Source organism: Pseudonaja textilis, chromosome 11 (genome assembly GCF_049901715.1).
Source record: "Pseudonaja textilis isolate UNSWEBS1 chromosome 11, rPseTex1.2, whole genome shotgun sequence".
Classification (NCBI taxonomy): Eukaryota; Metazoa; Chordata; class Lepidosauria; order Squamata; family Elapidae; genus Pseudonaja; species Pseudonaja textilis.
Window position 1 is genome coordinate 21,721,213 of NC_142000.1, and position 17,534 is coordinate 21,738,746.

The window sequence follows — 17,534 nt, forward strand, 5'->3', positions numbered from 1 at the left end:
ACAGAACCAAGGCTGGACGTGGTTCCCATAATTGTGTTATTTTTTTCTCCTCTTCCTCCTCCTCCTCCATTTCCAGATGAGTCCATTTGGTGTAAAACCACCAGGCCTCTTTCCGAAGGAGATGCGCTGAAGGCGTACGTCATGGCTGAGCCGATGGGATTCCCCAACCACGCGGGGAAGATCGAGGGGGGGGACGCCACTCCGCCTGTTGCTCTGCCTTCCGAAATCCAGCTGCTACCCCAGCAAGCGGGCATGGCAGCCATCTTGGCCACGGCAGTTGTCAACAGTAAGTGATCGGTTAAGGCCTCCCTGCAGACACACCAGAGGGTTTACAACCATTGTAAATAGGTTCCAGTTGCCAAGCTCTCGAATTTTGATCACATGACTCCGAGGATGCCGCAAGGGTTGTAAGGTCAAGGGCCGTTTGTAAGTCTCTCTTGTCAGGCCTGCTGTAAGTTCAAATGGTCCCTAAATGATTAACTGTAAATCGAGGCCTGCCTGTAGAAATGGAAATCTAGAGGAAGGTAGCAGATCGAGAAGCCACCGTTTTATTCCTGTAATCATCTTTTTGGACCAGGCTAAGAACGAATGGTGGCCCAGAGCGTCCCTTGAGCGTTGAGGCTGGGCTTCATGGCCTCTGACCCTCCTGCCCTTGGATGGTTCTCCACTGTCTTCCTCCTTCTCTGGTTCTCTTCTGCCTTCCAGAGGACGTCTTCCCCTGCAAGGACTGTGGCATCTGGTACCGGAGCGAGCGGAACCTGCAGGCTCACCTGATGTACTACTGTGCCAGCCGCCAGAGCGCCACCTCACCCGCCCTGGATGAGAAGGCCAAGGATGCCTACCCCAACGAGCGCATCTGCCCTTTCCCTCAGTGCCAGAAGAGCTGCCCCAGCGCCAGCTCCCTGGAGATCCACATGCGCAGCCATAGCGGTAAGAGCTGTGCCATTCCCGGGAGGAGCCAGGTTGGGTGGGGAGGGGCAGAAGGGCCCTGGGAGAGGAGCGGAGGGAGGTCCAGGAGGAAGGGGCCCCGGTTCAGGCACAGAGGCGGGAGGCACCGGCCCTAACTCACCCTAGCTTTCAAAGGTGGCAGTCCTGCACACGTTGGAAGGATGAGGCCAACTGGGTTACCATTGGGGTTATTCTCTAATATAAAGTCTAATCGCTGGCAGTAAGATCTCAGCCATGGGGATCTTCTCCTGCAGCCCTGCCAAAGTCCAGCTGGTTTTCGTAAGGTGCACCCATCCGCAGATGCATCTTAACCTCTCCATCATGGCGCAGAGCCATGCGGAAAACCTTGGGCCAGCCCTACCACTTTGGGGCTGGGAGATAACTCCATTTTTGTCCAAGTCCTGCAGTTCACCTCTGGCTTCTTTTTCAGGGGAGAGGCCGTTTGTCTGCCTCATCTGTCTGTCTGCCTTTACAACAAAAGCAAACTGTGAGCGACACCTCAAAGTACACACGGATACCCTGAACGGTAAGTTGGACTCTGGGGTGGAAGTATGGCATGGAACGAATCCAGGGTGGGATTCTACCGGTTCACACGGATTCGCTAGAACCGGTTGTTAACCTTCTAAGCAGTTTGGAGAACTGGTTGTAAGAAGAAATTACAGGGCTAATCCTGTAAGGAAGGCAGGAAGGAAACATTCTGGTGTTGCTTACAGAAACTGCCTCTCCGTTAATCCTGATTACATTTTTGGCAGGACTAGACTTCCTGTCTCAGGAATGGAGTTTTTTTCTCCTTCCTTTGCTGGTACTTTGCTTGTGTGGAGTGACCATTCAAAGTTACAATGGTCCTGAAAAAAGTGACTTATGACCATTTTTCACACTTACAACTGTTCCAGCATCCCCACAGTCACGAGAGGCCAGGCGAGGAGATGCGTGCCTCGATGTGAGTGATATTGAGTTGGCCACGCCCAGCCAGTCACATTACCACCAAGCCACGCCCACCACCTAAGCCACAGCCACAGAACCGGTTGTTAAAAAATTTGAATCCCACCCCTGAACGAACTCTTCTGAGGATACCCATTAGCTGTGGACACGCTACTTTTCCTGCTTCGCTAATCCGTGTGCGAGGCCAAAGCAAGGCTCCATTGCTGGTGGTAGAAGCTCCTGTTCTGCCCAGGGTCCTACTCCTGCGAGTTCCCCTCTGGATTGAGGTTAACTGGTTGTGGATTTGGAGAAAGTCCTGGGTTTCTGTAATTGGCAGCGGAAAGCTGTGAAGAACAGGCTGGACTAATTGGAAAAAGTTGTCACTGTAAAACATTGAGTCCAAAGCTCCGGGCAGGCGCTTTCGACAATGGAGAAGGTCCAAAGTCCCAACAATTTGGATATAACAAAAATGACTAAATATAAAGATTTATTAGATCCTTTAGGGAAGCTAAGAACTTGTACTACAGTTCTAAGTCAGCTTTGCCCATATAAGCCGCTTCATCCTACCCACTGTACACTTGGTCTCCGCCAGCGTCAGTAACCCCTCATGTAACTGGCATCTAGGCTGTTGGTGGCCACCAGCTTTGCATGCAGATGTCCCCAGCCTCACTAGCTGGTGCCCACCATCAACAGGTGTGTGGAGAGCTCTTGGCAGCCCAAGTAGGTAGTTTTATGCTCTGCAGACCAAGAATCAGGCAGTTTCCTGTGCTTCCAGGTGTCTGCCACAGCTGTGGGTTCATCTCCACCACTCGGGACATCCTCTACAGCCACCTGGTCACCCATCACATGATCTGCCAGCCTGGCTCCAAAGGAGAGGTCTATTCCCCAGGCCCCACCGTCCCTGCTTCCACCACTAAGCCAATGGCCCTGGGTAAGTGAGAGGACTCCAGAGGAGAATATTTCTAGGGTCGAAACGAGGGGTCCTTGGTGCTGCGCTCTGAGCTTAGCTTGGTGGTTTTCCTACAGACGTTTCATTACCTAGTTTCATCAGTGCCAGAGATATCCTGTCCTGGTTAGAAGGTCTAACTAGGGCTGATAAGAGTTCTGAGGAACCTGCTTCCTAAAGTTGCAATTTTTTTAAATTAATAACAGGCAGGGAGTGAACTGGCTGGAGAATTCTAGCAAGTGTCCATAAGTGGATCAGTATTGGTGGCAATTGACCAGGTTGCCTGGTCAAATTAATAATAACAAGCCATGAGAGTTGGCTCATCCTGGTGGCTATGACCTAGGAGAGCCCAGAAGGCAGGTGACTTTTCCTTGATGGGTGCAAGGCTGGTCAACTGATGTGTGCAAATGATGGTGACAGAGGAGCCCAGTCACCACCCCCACGTGAGCTCAGCCACCCCGTGGCCTCCCCCAAAAAGGCTCAACCTTCCTGTTTATCTTCTCTCCTGCAGGCTTGAGTTCTCCAGGTTCATCCTCCGTGCTCAAGTGCAGCTTCTGTGGCTATGTGGCCAATTGCCTGACCAGCCTCCAGCAGCACGTGGTTTTGCATAGCCCCGCAGGGACAGCTCTGCCCAATTCAGAGCTCAAAGCCGTTCAGCCCAGCCCGCCGGCGACCCCCGCCAAATCCCCTTTGCAAGATGCAAGGGTGTCCCCTGCAGAGGACGCGGGGAATGGTTCCCCTCCCCAAGATAAGAGCCCTGCTGCCAGCTGGCTTGAAGGGGCCCCACCCGTGCAAATCAAGGAAGAGCCTTTAGAGGAGGGGGAAGGCCCTCCCGGAGCCCCCCAAGAAGAGGCAGCTCCTGAACCCGAGGCCGAGGTGGATGCGTCCTCCAGGGTGCCCTCGCCCCACAGCCTGCCCTCGGTGAAGGTGAAGTCAGAGATCACTAGTCCCACCCCGGGATCCAGCCCAGTGCCCAGCGAGCTTGGCGCCAGCACCTCCGGGGGCACCGTCTTTCTGCCCCAGTACATGTTCGGCCATGAGGCCTCCGTGTTGCCCCAGGCGTCCGAGATCTTGGCCAAGATGTCCGAGCTGGTTCACAGCCGCCTAAAGCAGGGCCACGGAGGTGTGCCGCCCGCCCTCTTCCCAGGCACCCCCCTGCCCAAGGGCGCCACCTGCTTTGAGTGCGAGATCACGTTCAACAACATCAACAACTACTATGTCCACAAGCGGCTTTATTGCTCCAGCCGCCGCCTGGCTGAGGAGAGCCCATCGGTCCTGCGCAAAGCCAAGATGGCTCCCGCCACGGCTCCCAAAGGCCCGAGCGCTGCCGGGCCACACCTGTCACCCGGAGAGAGCAGCGCAGCCCAGGAGGGGGAGCCGGAGGGAAACGCTACCCTTCCCGCCCTGGAGATCAAGCAAGAGGTCAAAGTGGAGGAGGGCGGAGCCAAAGCCAGCCCCTCCCCTGAGACGGATGGAACCGGGCGCATCAGCGAGGGGAGCCCGAGCCCAGGGGCCAGCTCAGTGGAAGAACCAGAGGACGACCCCAACCGGACCGTCTGCGAAGCCTGCAACATCCGCTTCAGCCGCCACGAGACCTACATGGTGCACAAGCGCTACTACTGCGCCTCCCGCCACGACCCTCCCCTGCGCCGGAGCAGTGTGGCTGGCAAGCTGTCCTTCCTCCCCCAGCCGATCCGCACACGCAAGCGCCGCAAGCTGTACGAGATCCACGGCGCCAGCAGCCACTTGGGGGCTGTCCCCGAGGCCCCGCGCCCCGAGGTGCCCCCCGTGGTCCCTGCCCTCATTTCCATGGTCAAGGCCAGCCTGTCTCCCAGCTCGAGCCCGGATGCCGAGGGCCCCATCGACCTCAGCAAGAAGCCCCGCCTGAGCAGCGGGAGCCGGGTCCTCCCAGCCTCCCTCCTCCCCCTGGCGGACTACCACGAGTGCACGGCCTGCCGGATCAGTTTCCACACCCTCGACAGCTACCTGGCCCATAAGAAGTACTACTGCCCAGCCACACCCTTGCAAACCAGCACCCTGGAGCAGCTGCAGAAGATCAAGGGGGCCGCCCCGACCCCTCTGAGAGCCCAAGGCAGCCCGGAGGGTCGGGCTGAGGAAGCCGAAGGGGTAGCAATCAAGGTGGAGAAGGGGGAGCCTTCCTTGAGCCCCGTGGCTGCACCAGGCGGCTTCCCTGCCGTAGAGCCATTCCAGCAGCAGCAACAGCAGCAGCGCTACCTGGAGGGCAAAGCCCAGCACCTGGCTGGTGCCAAGGTGCCCCTGGCCGTGTGCCCTTACTGCCCCATCAATGGCGCTGTGAAGGGAGACTTGGTAGAGCACTTCCGAAATACGCACGGACTGTTTGTGACCAAAACAGCAGCAGCCGGGCCCACGTTGATAGAGGCCACCCGGACGCTGGCCGATGGCAGCCCACTTCCCTCACTGCCAGCCACCTCCCCGCTCCAGCCGGCCCCCAGGCTGCCCAAGGACAGCTTCAATGGCAAAGAGGCGCCCGTCCCTCCCCTGTCCAATGGGAGCCCTCGACCCACGGCTTCTCCCCAGCCTCTCCTGCCCCTCTCCCCTTCCACCCCCTTGCCCCTCTCCCCGCTTCCCCGAGGGCCTCCCCAGCGCCCCCCCTCCTGGGTACACGGACAAAGGTGCGCAGACCCCTTCGGGCAAAGGGCCGCCCACCCCCGTGGCCAACGGCAGCCACCGCTATTGCCGCCTCTGCAACATCAAGTTCAGCAGCCTGTCTACCTTCATTGCCCACAAGAAGTACTACTGCTCATCGCACGCGGCCGAGCACATCAAGTAGCGCATCAGCCCTGCCTGTCCCTTGCGCCCGAGCAGCATCGGCCTTCTTGGGAGGGCAGGCCTCTTGCCAGTCATGGCAGCGGAAGGCACTGCCCACCCTACATGATCTCTGCCCTTTGGTTTGGAACCGGGGAGGGTTTGGGTTTGCATGAAGAGCAGCCATGGAGGAAGCGGGGAGAGGAAGATGGAGGGGGCCGCAGGGAAGCCCAGAGCCCCAGGATGCGTCCCCAGGGACTCCTTTCTTCAGCCCGGCACACTAGGGCGCCCCTCTTCCAGTTCTCAAGGCCGCGTTGGTCAGGGTTGGCTGAAGTACGATGAGAGCAGGTAAGGGGCTGCAAGACCGGAATGCCCCTTGGAGGACCCATTCCTCCAAAGCTCACCCCAGCTCATTGGCAGGAAGAGTCAGAGGCCCCCGCTGCCCCGTCCTCTTTTTCCAGTGTCTTTGCCCCTTCCTTCCTCCCACCCACCCACCCCCTTATCCCCATAGTGGGGATTTTGCTGTCAAGCAACTGCTACCCGCAGGGACCCCTTTCGGACAGCCCTTTCCGGTTGCAGAACCTGGGTCTCAGACCAAGCCCCTGCCTGGTTCCCCTTGCTGTGGGCCAAGACTTCATTGGGGCTGCAGATCTTTCTCGGCGTGTCTGGCACCCCCATCCTCCCCAACCCCCACGTCCAAGAAGCCAGGGCCCAAGATCAGAGGGCAAAGCCAGGGGCCCCAAATGGCTTAGAGACAGTCCTGAGCACAAGGGGACCCTCGGAGAACGGGAGGTGTTTAATGCGGAAGATGTGGGGCAGCCATCGAGATACTTCGTACGAGTGTCCAGAATGTCTTTAATTTCAATTCTTGTGTGAAATGCCTGCTAAAAACAAAACTGAAATCCTCTAATGGTGCAGGATCCTCTTGTTTTGGATAGAAAGGAGGCTGCCTTAATCCAGCCATCTTTTTCTGCCCCCACCACCCCCTCCCCCTGTTCCTTTTGGCTCCTGGTGACCCCCTCCCCAGTTGTCCCTGGGCCCTGTTCACTTGTCCAGGCCCTTTCCTTCTGGCCTAAAATTGAGGAGGGGGAGAGTGACTGAGCTGCAAGCCCCCGTAGATGCAAAAGATAGGTGGGAGCGGGGTGCAGATTTACTCTCTGCGTGTGCTCAGAGACCTTGGCCAGGTCTGGCCATTTGAGAAAAAGATACGGAGCTAAACCTGACAGACACACACACACACACACACACGCACACAGCCCATGGAAGCTGGCCTCCGAGGAGCAGAGGTTTTCAGGGCTCCTCTTTTCAGAGGAAGTGGGGTGGGAGAGATCGCAGCAGTGAACAGTGCTTGCCTTCTGTTATTTCTATTTCTCTGGATAGATTATGGGGGGCGTTCTAAGGTGTGTGGGGGCAGCTGCCCCTTTCCAAAGCGTTTGATGCTGGTGCTTGCTGTGGCCCCAAGGCTGCCATCTTGGAAGTCCTTAGTTTTTGAGCATCCTGGCAACAGGCGGCCGTCAGCTTTGCCTCCGGAGGGCCAGGGACCCTCCCTGTTGAGACGGGTGGGGGGCAGCGGGCACACCTGTCTGATCTAGGTGTCCTTGGGCAGAATTGGGCCAATCGGAAGAGGCTTCCTTCCTTCCCTCCCTTTCCCCGTTGTTGTCCAGTGGGTTGTGTAGAATTGATGTGGACTGTAAATGAAATGCAGACAAAGACAGCACTGAAGGGCGGAGGGAGAACCCCCTCTGCTTGGGAACTATGTGTATAAGCCTGTATATAAATAAATGTTCATGAAATCTGCATCTCGGACTGGTGTTTGCACAGACACGGGGAGGGAAGTTAAGGCCTTTGGGTCAGTGGATTCGAACCCTGGGGCTGGGCGAAGAAGGTCAGCCAGGTTGAGGAGATCTTCTCTCCCATGTGTGATGATGACCATGTTGCCATTCAGTCGTGTCCAACTCTCGGCGATTCTGCAGGCCGGGGGGTCTCTGCACATCTTCTGATCTCACACAACTTCTTTGGGTTGTTGGCGTCAGCTTTGAAGGTGTCCAGGTTCTTTGGTGGCCTTTTACCGCTAACTCTTCACAGCATAATTGCTTACTCCAGTGAATTCCCCCAAATGACACGGTGGCCAAATTAAGTGAGAGTTTTGTGATTTTGCCTTCTGATAACATGCCTGGTGTTCTGTGCTCCTTGCTCCCTGCCTTTGTTGTCCAAGGAATACGAAGGAACCCTCTTGAGCATCACAGCTCAAACAAGTTGATTTTTCCCCCCACCCAGCTAGCTTTTTTAAGGTCCTAATTGTCATAGAAGCCCCCTCAAGGGAGAATCTTCTGCAGCCTTAAGGGTCATCTGAGGAAGCCAAGTCAAGTTATGAAATAACCTGCAAGCTACGCCTTTCCCCAAAGGCCAGGAACTCTGGTCATGCAAACAAGCTGGGGAAGGAAAGTTGAGGAGCAACGTGGCTCAGACCTTCTCTGAGGAGACTTAACTGCCAGCCGCGTTGCCTGCATGGCATGATTCCGGCCACTGGACGTCGCCAGAGCCCTGCTCTCCATCACAGCTGTTTGGGAACTTGGAGGGGCTCAGGGCTGACAGCCCTCTTTGAACCCGAAGCTGTTCTGGTGCGGGGATTTCTGAGGTTTGAACCAAATTTGATCTGGGAGCCATTCTGAAGTTGGATCCTCAAGTCTTTGGAATGATACCTGGGCAGGCAGAGGGCATTTTCCTATCCCAGTGGCAGCTCTAGAATTTGGGATTTAGTTGGGGGCTTAGACTTAAGTGATGCCGTAAGGATCATCTAAAGGAGGGGTCTCCAACCTTGGCCACTTTAAGACTTGTGGACTTCAACTCCCAGAATTCCCCAGCCAGTAAAGCCCACGAGTCTTCAAGAGGCCAAGTTGGAGACCCCTGCTCTCAAGGATGGGGATTACATCGCTCCACAGCTGCCTGGACTCCGGGTGTCCCGGAAGCAGAGACTTAAGACAGACTAGAGGGTGATGACTCAGAAATGGCCTCCCCTTCAGAGAAGAGAAGGCCCTCAAGGGGCCCTTTGGAGACAGCCAGAGGAGACAAGCCTGGCTGAGTTTAAAGAGGGGAGGAGGGCTTGCCTGTACTTTGGCCTGAAGGTCCTTCAAGGGCCACGAGGAGCACCGTTCAAAAGTGGCCCTTGAAGAGAGAGAGGAGGAGGAGGAGGAGGAGCTGAGCTAGGTGAAGCAAAGTTGGGCTCAAGACTGCAAGACCTGCTTCTTGCATTAAACCATTCCGTCATCCAGCAGCTCCTTCGCTTTAAAATCCTCCCTTGTGTTTTGCCCATAAATGCCAGGGAATCTTACTAGCTGTTTTTGTGAATAGCGCTGTTGTTTAAATCCTGTCTCTAAAACTACACCAGCCCAAGGAAGAGCTTTCGAAAAGCAACTGGAGGCACCAACACCTTTCTAAAGATACCAGCTAGTACCAACTCATTCCTGGCACAACCTCTCTCTCTCCCTCTTTCTCTCTCTCTGCTAAGCCGAATTTTCAAACGCTTGACCTGTGGGATGACTGCAGGTAAGGTAGGATACCATTGGGCAGGAACAAAATCCTCTTGTTTTCTATCAGGGATAACAAGTGTAAAACATGGGGATTTTTTTGCATGGTTGGGAGTACTGTGGTCTTGGACATATTTTAGTCAATCGCCTTGCAACTCCTAACATCTAGTGGTCACCACAAACCTTCCTTGCGGTTAAGAGCCAAGGGGATTGGCCAAAGACCGATCCTCCTGCATAGAGACCCCTCAGCTGATCCAAATTCTTCCATTTTTCTGCCGTCACTGCAATCTGGGGAATGGGGAGCCCTGTAGCAAATGGCTTTGATCTTTGTCAAAGGCTGGATTGGAGCGGATCGTTACTCATTAACTGTCCAGGAGAATGGCAGAGTTTTGATGTGTGCCAGGCCTCCTGATGTGCTGTGGTGTACTCTGCAGCCTTCCTTTCCAGATGGCTGGCTGGCTGGCTGGCCCAGGGTCTCTCGGCTGACACGGGGCATCGGGCATGTTTGGCAGGTGGATGACAGCAGCACAGAAGAGAACTGTGGGCAGGAATAGGAGAGAAGGCAGCCGTGATGGCAGGGGGCAGCTTGGAAATTGACCCAGCTATGCCCGGAATTGTGGAGCTCGGTCCAACTGCTGACAAGAGGCTCGTGGGGGTGTTGGGGGCAGGCGGGACACTTGGCTGGCAATCAGGTTGCATTCATTGTTGTATAAATTATATAAATATAAATACACACACACATATATGTATGTGTATATACATACATACATACATACATACATACATACATACATACGGGATGCTCAAATGCCAGCTCTGATTTTGCCCCCATGATATTTTGGGAGGCTGAACAACATTTTTGATTTCGTCTCCAAAAAGTGCTTCTGAAGATGAGGATTTACAAGGCCAGCACACTGGAGAGATTTGAGGCAGCATGTGATTAAACATCAATAAAAGGAGTCAAATACTGAAAATAAACGATGCTTTGGGGGTTATTTACAGCAAGTGGGACGTTCTCCCTTAAGGCTGGGGTCTTCAATCTTGGCAACTTAAATTACTTGTGGACTTCAAGTCCCAGAGTTCCCCAGCCAGCTGGGGAATTCTGGGAGTTGAAGTCCACAAGTCTTCAACTTGACACGTTTGGAGACTCCTGGTTTAAGGAGACAAACTTGCCTCATTTGCTTGCTTACAATATTTCTAAAGCGGCCCATCTTCTAACCAGCTCTGGGGAGCTCCCGACCAGATGTTGTATTCATGCTCCCACCACATGGAAGCCCCTTCAGAAGATCCAGTCGAAAGCACCGCTTGGTTCTAGCATTTCCGGTGCTTCTGAGGCCCGAACGTTGCTAAATTAGTCCTAAATTAGCTCTGCAAATCCACACAGAGCAATTGTTCGGGTTTAGCTTTGCTGCTCTCTGCAGTGAGCCAGCATCACCTCGGAGGGCCTGACCTTTCTGGAGAAAATAAGACTTTAAATTTGGAGAGCTGTGCTACATCCCTGGAAGATATGAAGCACCCCTTGGCCAAATGACAGGGCACGACTGCCTCCCCCCTCCCAGAGGAAGCAGCAGGAGGGCTGCCTAGAATGAGTCATTCCGTTGCAAGATTGAAGCCCGTCAAAGAGATTTCTTTTTATACATTGGTGGCTTGGAGCAATCAACGGATCCAGATTAGAAATGGGGAGGATTCTTTCTTCAGCAAGGTTTTTAGTGGGTGTCATGGCCCCACCCTTGCGGGACAGTTAGGAGAAAGAAGAATAGCGCCAGGTGAACATTCAGTTGGCTTGAGGGGGGGTTACAGACTGCAGACCAGTTTGTAAGGAAGGACAACCTCTTATTGTATCGCCTTGTATTTTAATATCATGGTTTAAGTCAGTGGTGGGATTAAAAAAAAAATTTTACTACCAGCTCTGTGGGCGTGGCTTGGTGGGTGTGGCAGGGGAAGGTCACTGCAAAATCCCCCTTCCCTCCCCATCCCACTAACCTGCTTTCCAGCTCCGTTCTCCTCTGCAGGGCAACCCAAGGAGACCCAGCCGATCAGCTGGGACTCAATGGGAGGTGGAGAAGAGATGGGGTTGGCGGGGCCAGTCAGAGGTGGGATTGGCCGGTTCTCCAAACCAGCTGGATCCCACCTCTGGTTCAAATCCAGAAACCTCTGGATCGGGAATCAGGCCAGGGCTGAAAATTTGCTTGCTCTTGGCTTACAATCTTAAAGAGCCATTGCCTATTCAACACCCTTATTTTGTTTGTTTTTATTTATTACATTGGTTTGCCATCCATCCTGCTGCAAGGTGACTCTGGAAGGACAAGAGTGTCCGATTTTTATCACATGCTCTACACTTGGCGTACGAAGTCTAGGCAATAACCTGACGGTCCAAAGTCAAACTTTTTCAACGCGATGTAGGGCCCAGCCAGGGCTGGGCTGCTGGGGGTTCATAGGGGTTCAGAAGAGCCCCTAGCTAAGACTCTGTGCAGTTCGGAGAACACCCCCAAATCACACTCCTGGCTGGCCCCACCCACCCCTTCCCGCCCCTCCCAGGAGTCGCCACGTGGCCCGTTTTGGATGCAGGGAAGTGCAGGGCATCACACATACCATCTATATCACCATCATATGTCTATCATCATGTCTGTCTGTCTCTCTGTCTGTCTCTCTGTCTCTCTCTCTCTATCTATCCATCTATCTATCCTTCCATCCTTCCGAGATTGGTAAAATGAGGACCCAGATTGTTAGGGACAATATGTGATTTGCAAAACTTAGAGAGGGCTGTGAAAGCACTATGAAGCGGTATATAAGTTCTAAGTGCTGTTGCTACTGCTAGCTATCATCTACCTTCATCAGCAAAAGGTGGCTGCTCTCCACCAACCTGGACCTAGACATGTCCACAGATTAAATAAGGCCCCCATTTTGAAAAAACCCCAAATCTGGGAATGCCCGGCACTTGAAACAAGTAACCGCGAGCGTCTGTGTGACCTGCAATTGGATTTCTCCTCCAAGGTGGAGCCAATGGGGTGGGAAACGTTTTGCTCCCCTCCGATTTGAACCTGCAGCTTCTCCCTCCCCATTTCAGCGTCCCCAGCCGCTCTCTCGCTCTCTCTGCCAAAAAGCTGAGCCGGCTGATGCGGGTGTGGCTAATTCAGCCCTCGACTGGCCTCTCCAGACTTTGCCCTGCTGGTTTCCCCAGCTGTGGCTTTGCTCTGCTGTGCAAACACCGTTCCAGAAACGGCTTTGGTCCCAGCTGGGTTTCTGTCCGCCCCCCCCCACCCTAAAAAAAAACCCTCTTTGAAAAGCCATTTACGGAGATGATGAGATGATTTATCCCATGTTGACTAGGCAAGGATGGAGCTGAAAGGTAGCTGCATCAGAGGTGGTTAGCCAGAGCTTATTCCGGGGAGGGGGAGAGAGGAGGATTGGCAGGTGAAGTGGGCCTCCGAATGGCACCTGCCTCCCACCCCTTGGGAAGCTCTCCCAATTCTGGTGTCCCTCTCTGCAGGGTTGCCACACTCCCCCTGGCAAAGTTGCCTTTGATCTTTCTTGCCATTCCTTCAAGGATGTCGAACACATATTCCCTCCTCCCAAGTCCTCAAAATTAAGCCAGCTACCTTATATGATGGGGGGCGGGGGGGTTTGCACATGACTCCTCAGTGCCTTCAGCCTGTCTTCTCATTGCTCCGCAAAGCCTTTCTCGGTGACGTGTCTTGCAGATGGGTCTCATCAGGATATCTGTCTTTCCTCCTGGCCTGCTCAGCTCTGAGGCAGGCCGAGGGCTCCAGAATTCCCCACAGCACTGAATTCATCGGCGTGATTCACAACGGATGACTCTGCCACCCGATTTAGCAGCACGGAGAACAAACAGGGATCTGTGGGCGGCAGCAGAGGCTCACTCCCCGTCATGAATGCCATGGGTCTTGCAGCCCCCCATGGGGCAATCTGACCGTGAAGGAGGGTGGGCCCCGCTAGTTAAGGACCACGGGCCCTGGCTCCGAAGTATGTAATTCCAGAGATCCCAGTCAGAACGTGAACTGGGAACAGGGAAGATTCCAAGCTTCCATCCCTAACTATTCAGTCTTGGTTCCCCTGCATTTGGAATATTTTAGCTCTTTGTGCCAGATATTTATGAATTTCAAAGCCATCTTGCCAGGGGCTCACCTGCAGTTCTTTTGAAAGCATCTGGATTTATTTCTCCCGTTTCTTTTTTAACAATGGGCCTTGCAAAGGAAAAGTAAGGTCTTTATTGCTACCCAGCCAAGCAAACAGAAGTGGTTTTTTTAAAAAGAATAACCCTGTGCAATAACTCGTGGGGCTGGAAAATGCAAGATATTTCTCCCCACCCCCCACTCCGTTTTGTCTTTCAGGACCATGGACAGTAACCCCGAAAACCTCTTTCTGTGAGCCCTGTCTGCTTTTGGTCTCTGGTTTTTTTTCTCCTCATAATCTGGACCGTTTCATTTGCCATCTGACACCATGTTGTTGCTGAGGCTTTGATGCCTTCGAGTGAGTGTTGACTCCTGGTGAGACCCTGGATGAGTCCTTGAGGTTTTGCCAGTGGAGGCTCACCGTTGCCTCCTTCCTGCTCAATTCCATCCAGGTCGTTTTCTTGGCCACTTTCCAGATAAAGTTTATGTATGATTGGCTTGTTCTGGAATGTTTTCCTGGCATCCCAATCTGAGTTTTCAGGCAGGGTGCCATCCCTGAATTAACCCAACATGCTGAGAGCACCAAGATATTTCCTGGAGTGGTTTTCAACATCCTATAAAATAGGTTTATAACTCTCTTAGGCCTAAATGGCTTCTTTCTCTCTTTCCCCACTAATGGTTCTGTAAATACATTTGGTGCACTGAGTCCTGAGATTTTTCTGCGGTTGCTCTGAAAGAAAAAATAACTTGCAGGAAGCAGCTGTGAATGAGAGACTTGGGGTCTCTCCTGGAATGAACAGCCAGAAAATGTAATCAAATGGCTAAATCCCATTTCCTCTCGTTGGAGTTTTAGATTGAAAATGCTGCTTGCTTGCTTTTCCTTACCTTAGTTCGAGGAACAGACGTGAGCCGGTCTCCTCAAGGCTGTTCTGAGGGACTGAAAGGTGCCCTTCTATTGTCCTTTGCTTTCCTGCCTTTAAAATGGAAACTGCGATTTTCTCTACAAGGGAGCAGGACAAAGCCTGAGTGTTTTGGCCACTCAGAGGTAGCGGCCCTGAATACCACTCACAGGTTTAAGCCCCGGCTATTATTCCTGTAATTTGATCTGCTGGAAAAACAGCCAGGCAAAGGACACCGTCCAGCTTTTATTCTCTGCCTGAAAAGCTTTCGGTTATTGTGAGGCTGATTTTATTTTTTCCTCTTAAATACTCCCAGGACCCAATTTAAGCCAGTAAATGGGATGGCGGAGTTGCTGCTGGGTCTCTGAAGATTTTCCATTATTTCTTGTGCAAACCGTGAGTGAGTTTATTCTAAATTCAATTAGGAAGGTCTAATAAGAGAGACAGCTGGGCGATGAGAAGGGTGACCGATCTCTGGTGTGCGCAGGGAGAGGCTGCACATGCATCTTGAGGTTTTGCTGAAGGTCAACAGAGCTATCTCCCTCCAAAGAAGGCAGACATTAATCAAATCCTGTCACTTTTACCATTTATTATAAGATTTTCAGGGCAGACCCAGCACTGAAGTTCTGCCTTAGAGAGGGGTGGGGGAATCACAACAGAGGCAGCCTTCCTGACTTCCACATCAGGGGAATGCACAACTCACTTTCCTTAGCTTTGCATCCTCCAGATGTTTTTCACTCCTGTACTTACTGGGAGTGATAGGCAATGTAGTCCCAGCAGCTGGAAGCTGCCAGATTAGGCCAGGCAGAGTTGTTGGTAGCTCAGTGCTGGAGTTCTCCATGGCCCCACTTGGTTTTCTGGTAGGTTGGATCCATAAGTGGAGTCTCTTGTTCAACGCCACTATGAGAGCACCAGTTGAATGCTGACGGTTGAATTGTCTCTGGCCTGGGTGTTTATTCACACGGATGCAGATTCTAGCTTGGGAGCAAGCAACTATGGCAACTTTATGATGTGGAATTCTGGGAGTTGAAGTCCACGGGACATTAAAAGGCCATAATTGCCCATCTTTGGTCTAGCTTGTGTCCAGCTATTTTTTTTAAAAAGAAAAAAGAAAATTTGGATTTGACTTAACTACAACAAAACTTTTGCCAGTGGCCATCAAATCTGTTGATGGCACAGAGTCCTGTTCAAAGAAGGCACGTCCTTTTTTCTAAGGTTGGCTGAGGAGTTCAGGGAGTCGAAGTCCGCAAGTCTTCAAAGTTGCCAAGTTTGGAGACTCTGTTCTAAGGAGAACGGATGGACTCTTCCTTTTAGGGTTTGGCATTTGAAAGCAGTCACCTCCCGTGATGGGCGTAAATTTAAAAAAAGAGAGATGGGAGATGCTGAAACGAAACCAATAGATGAAATAAAACTCGTCCTTCTTGCTTTTCTGAAATCAGGACCTTTGGATCACCAGGAGTGAATTTAGAAACTAACATCTAAAATCTAAATGCACCAGAATTGGCCCGGATATCTTAGCCTATAGATGGACATTTCCTGATTGAATGGGGCATTAATTTGGAAGCAAATAAAATATTCCACTCCGTTTTTGATTTATTGATCATGGAGACAGATACAGAGCCCATCCTTCTCTGCAATGTTGGACAGTTTCTTTCTCTCCTGGTGGGTGCCAGTATTAAAAAGTTTCCCCAAGACGAATGATGCACAATTTTCCCAAGTAAAAAGGACTGTTCTGAACTCCTTCTGAAGCTGTCCGGACACTTTCCTAGAGTGTCACAAGGCAAGATATTTTTTATATCCCTGAATTGAAGCTCCTGTGTTCGGCTGGCTACCAAATATGGTTCTATTTGATCACTTCCTCTCAAAGATGAGAGGCTGCCCGTTAAGATAATGGCAGAAAAAAATGTGTGTGTCGGGCTAATTATATCTCTCATTCATATAACAGGAAGCCCATTTTAACAACATCTCAAAAAGTATGTTTTGCGTCAGAATTCCCAGAAAAGCTTTCTGAGAAAGATTCTTTTGCTCAGATGGGTAGGTTTTTGCAAAAGCTCCCTTTAAAAAAAAAAAATCTTCCCTTTCTTCTCCTTGATTCCCTTTTCATCACCTCTCTGTGGGTTTTTTTTTTCCTGCAATATGGCTTAGCTGACATCCTGACTTTGCTTGAAAGCAAGTGCCAAACTGGATTATTTTCAACATGATCAACAAAACCTTCAACGGCACCCAGGTTTTTTTCTGCAGAAAACCGCACAAGGGGAGTCCCTTGGCATGCTTTGTGGGCAAGGTACCCTAAGCAAGATGAAAGAGCTTTTCTACCTTTTCAATTAAGCATCTTTGCCTGAGGATGAAAAGCAGCACTCAGCCGGAAAAGACGGCATTTTCCCTTTAGCGCAGGAGCAAAAATAAGTCGCTTTTCCCCCTCTCCAGTTATGCCCAGGAAAGAGAGAGAGAGAGAGAGAGAGAGAGAGACTTTACCCATCGCGGCTTCTGAAGGAACGAGAGCTCCGGTCGGGGAGCTTAATTCTGTTTTGATTTTGCAGAATTGGAGGTTAGAATTTTATGAAGAGCTGGGGACCTTTTAGACTTTGCTTTACATAAATTTGGAAGGTGATCGTCTCAGAGCTCTCAAATCATACTGACATTTTAATACACTTAGAAAAGCAACACATAGAAGCCCGCCATTCTATTCCGGCTGTTCTAACAATTTGTGCTCACCGCATCATCTGTTCACACGAAATGGATGATGACACCGAGAAGTCCGTCCTTTGACCAACGTTTTGGTCTTCAAGGAAGGAAAGAAGGAAGGGGAGAGGGGCACAGAAGTTGGACTATAGAAACACTCCAGCCCTGGGAACTTAGATTTGCTCATTACCGATGCCCAACAGTTGAAGGTAATAAAAGGCTTGGTGTATCGGAAAAATAGACCCTATTGCACAGCATTCTTGACTCTTGCAGTGGGCATCAAAGCATCTCTGAGAAGGGCATGACCAGGGCACGGAGATAAGGGTTTCTGCCCCATCGTCCCTTGCCATGGATGCTAAATCTGGAGACGTTTGTCTCTCTTGTTCTGCCTGGCCTGCTTTGAAAGGCAACCAAGATCCTGGTCCCTCCCAATCAGCAGGAGCTTCTCCGGTACAGCTGGAGATGGCTCCACTCCAAATTCCTACCTTGTTCAGGAGGAGCCCACAGTCCAGTAAAAGGTGTTCTCCCCTCCCCCACCATGCTGGTGGACTTTGAAGAGTCACCTGACCTGCTGTGGGCTCTTCCCCATTTTGGCCAAACCCAGGGGATAGTTTGTGCCAATTGTCCCTTAAATTTGGGGGGGTGGGGGGGTTGTTCCTGTTCAAGAAGTCCATAAATTTGAAGACTGCAG

The 17,534-nt window shown here is 52.0% G+C and overlaps 1 protein-coding gene across 1 annotated transcript in view; it reads left to right on the top strand.

Annotated features, from left to right (window-relative positions):
- Positions 1-5,773, top strand: part of ZFPM1 (zinc finger protein, FOG family member 1) — a 69,959-nt gene extending 64,186 nt beyond the window's left edge. Inside the window, 6 exon segments of the mRNA XM_026719833.2 lie at positions 77-286; positions 706-930; positions 1,379-1,474; positions 2,645-2,800; positions 3,327-5,422; positions 5,424-5,773. Coding sequence (XP_026575618.1) covers positions 77-286; positions 706-930; positions 1,379-1,474; positions 2,645-2,800; positions 3,327-5,422; positions 5,424-5,627 — 2,987 coding nt within the window. The 3' untranslated portion in view covers positions 5,628-5,773.
- The last annotated feature ends 11,761 nt before the right edge of the window (positions 5,774-17,534 follow it).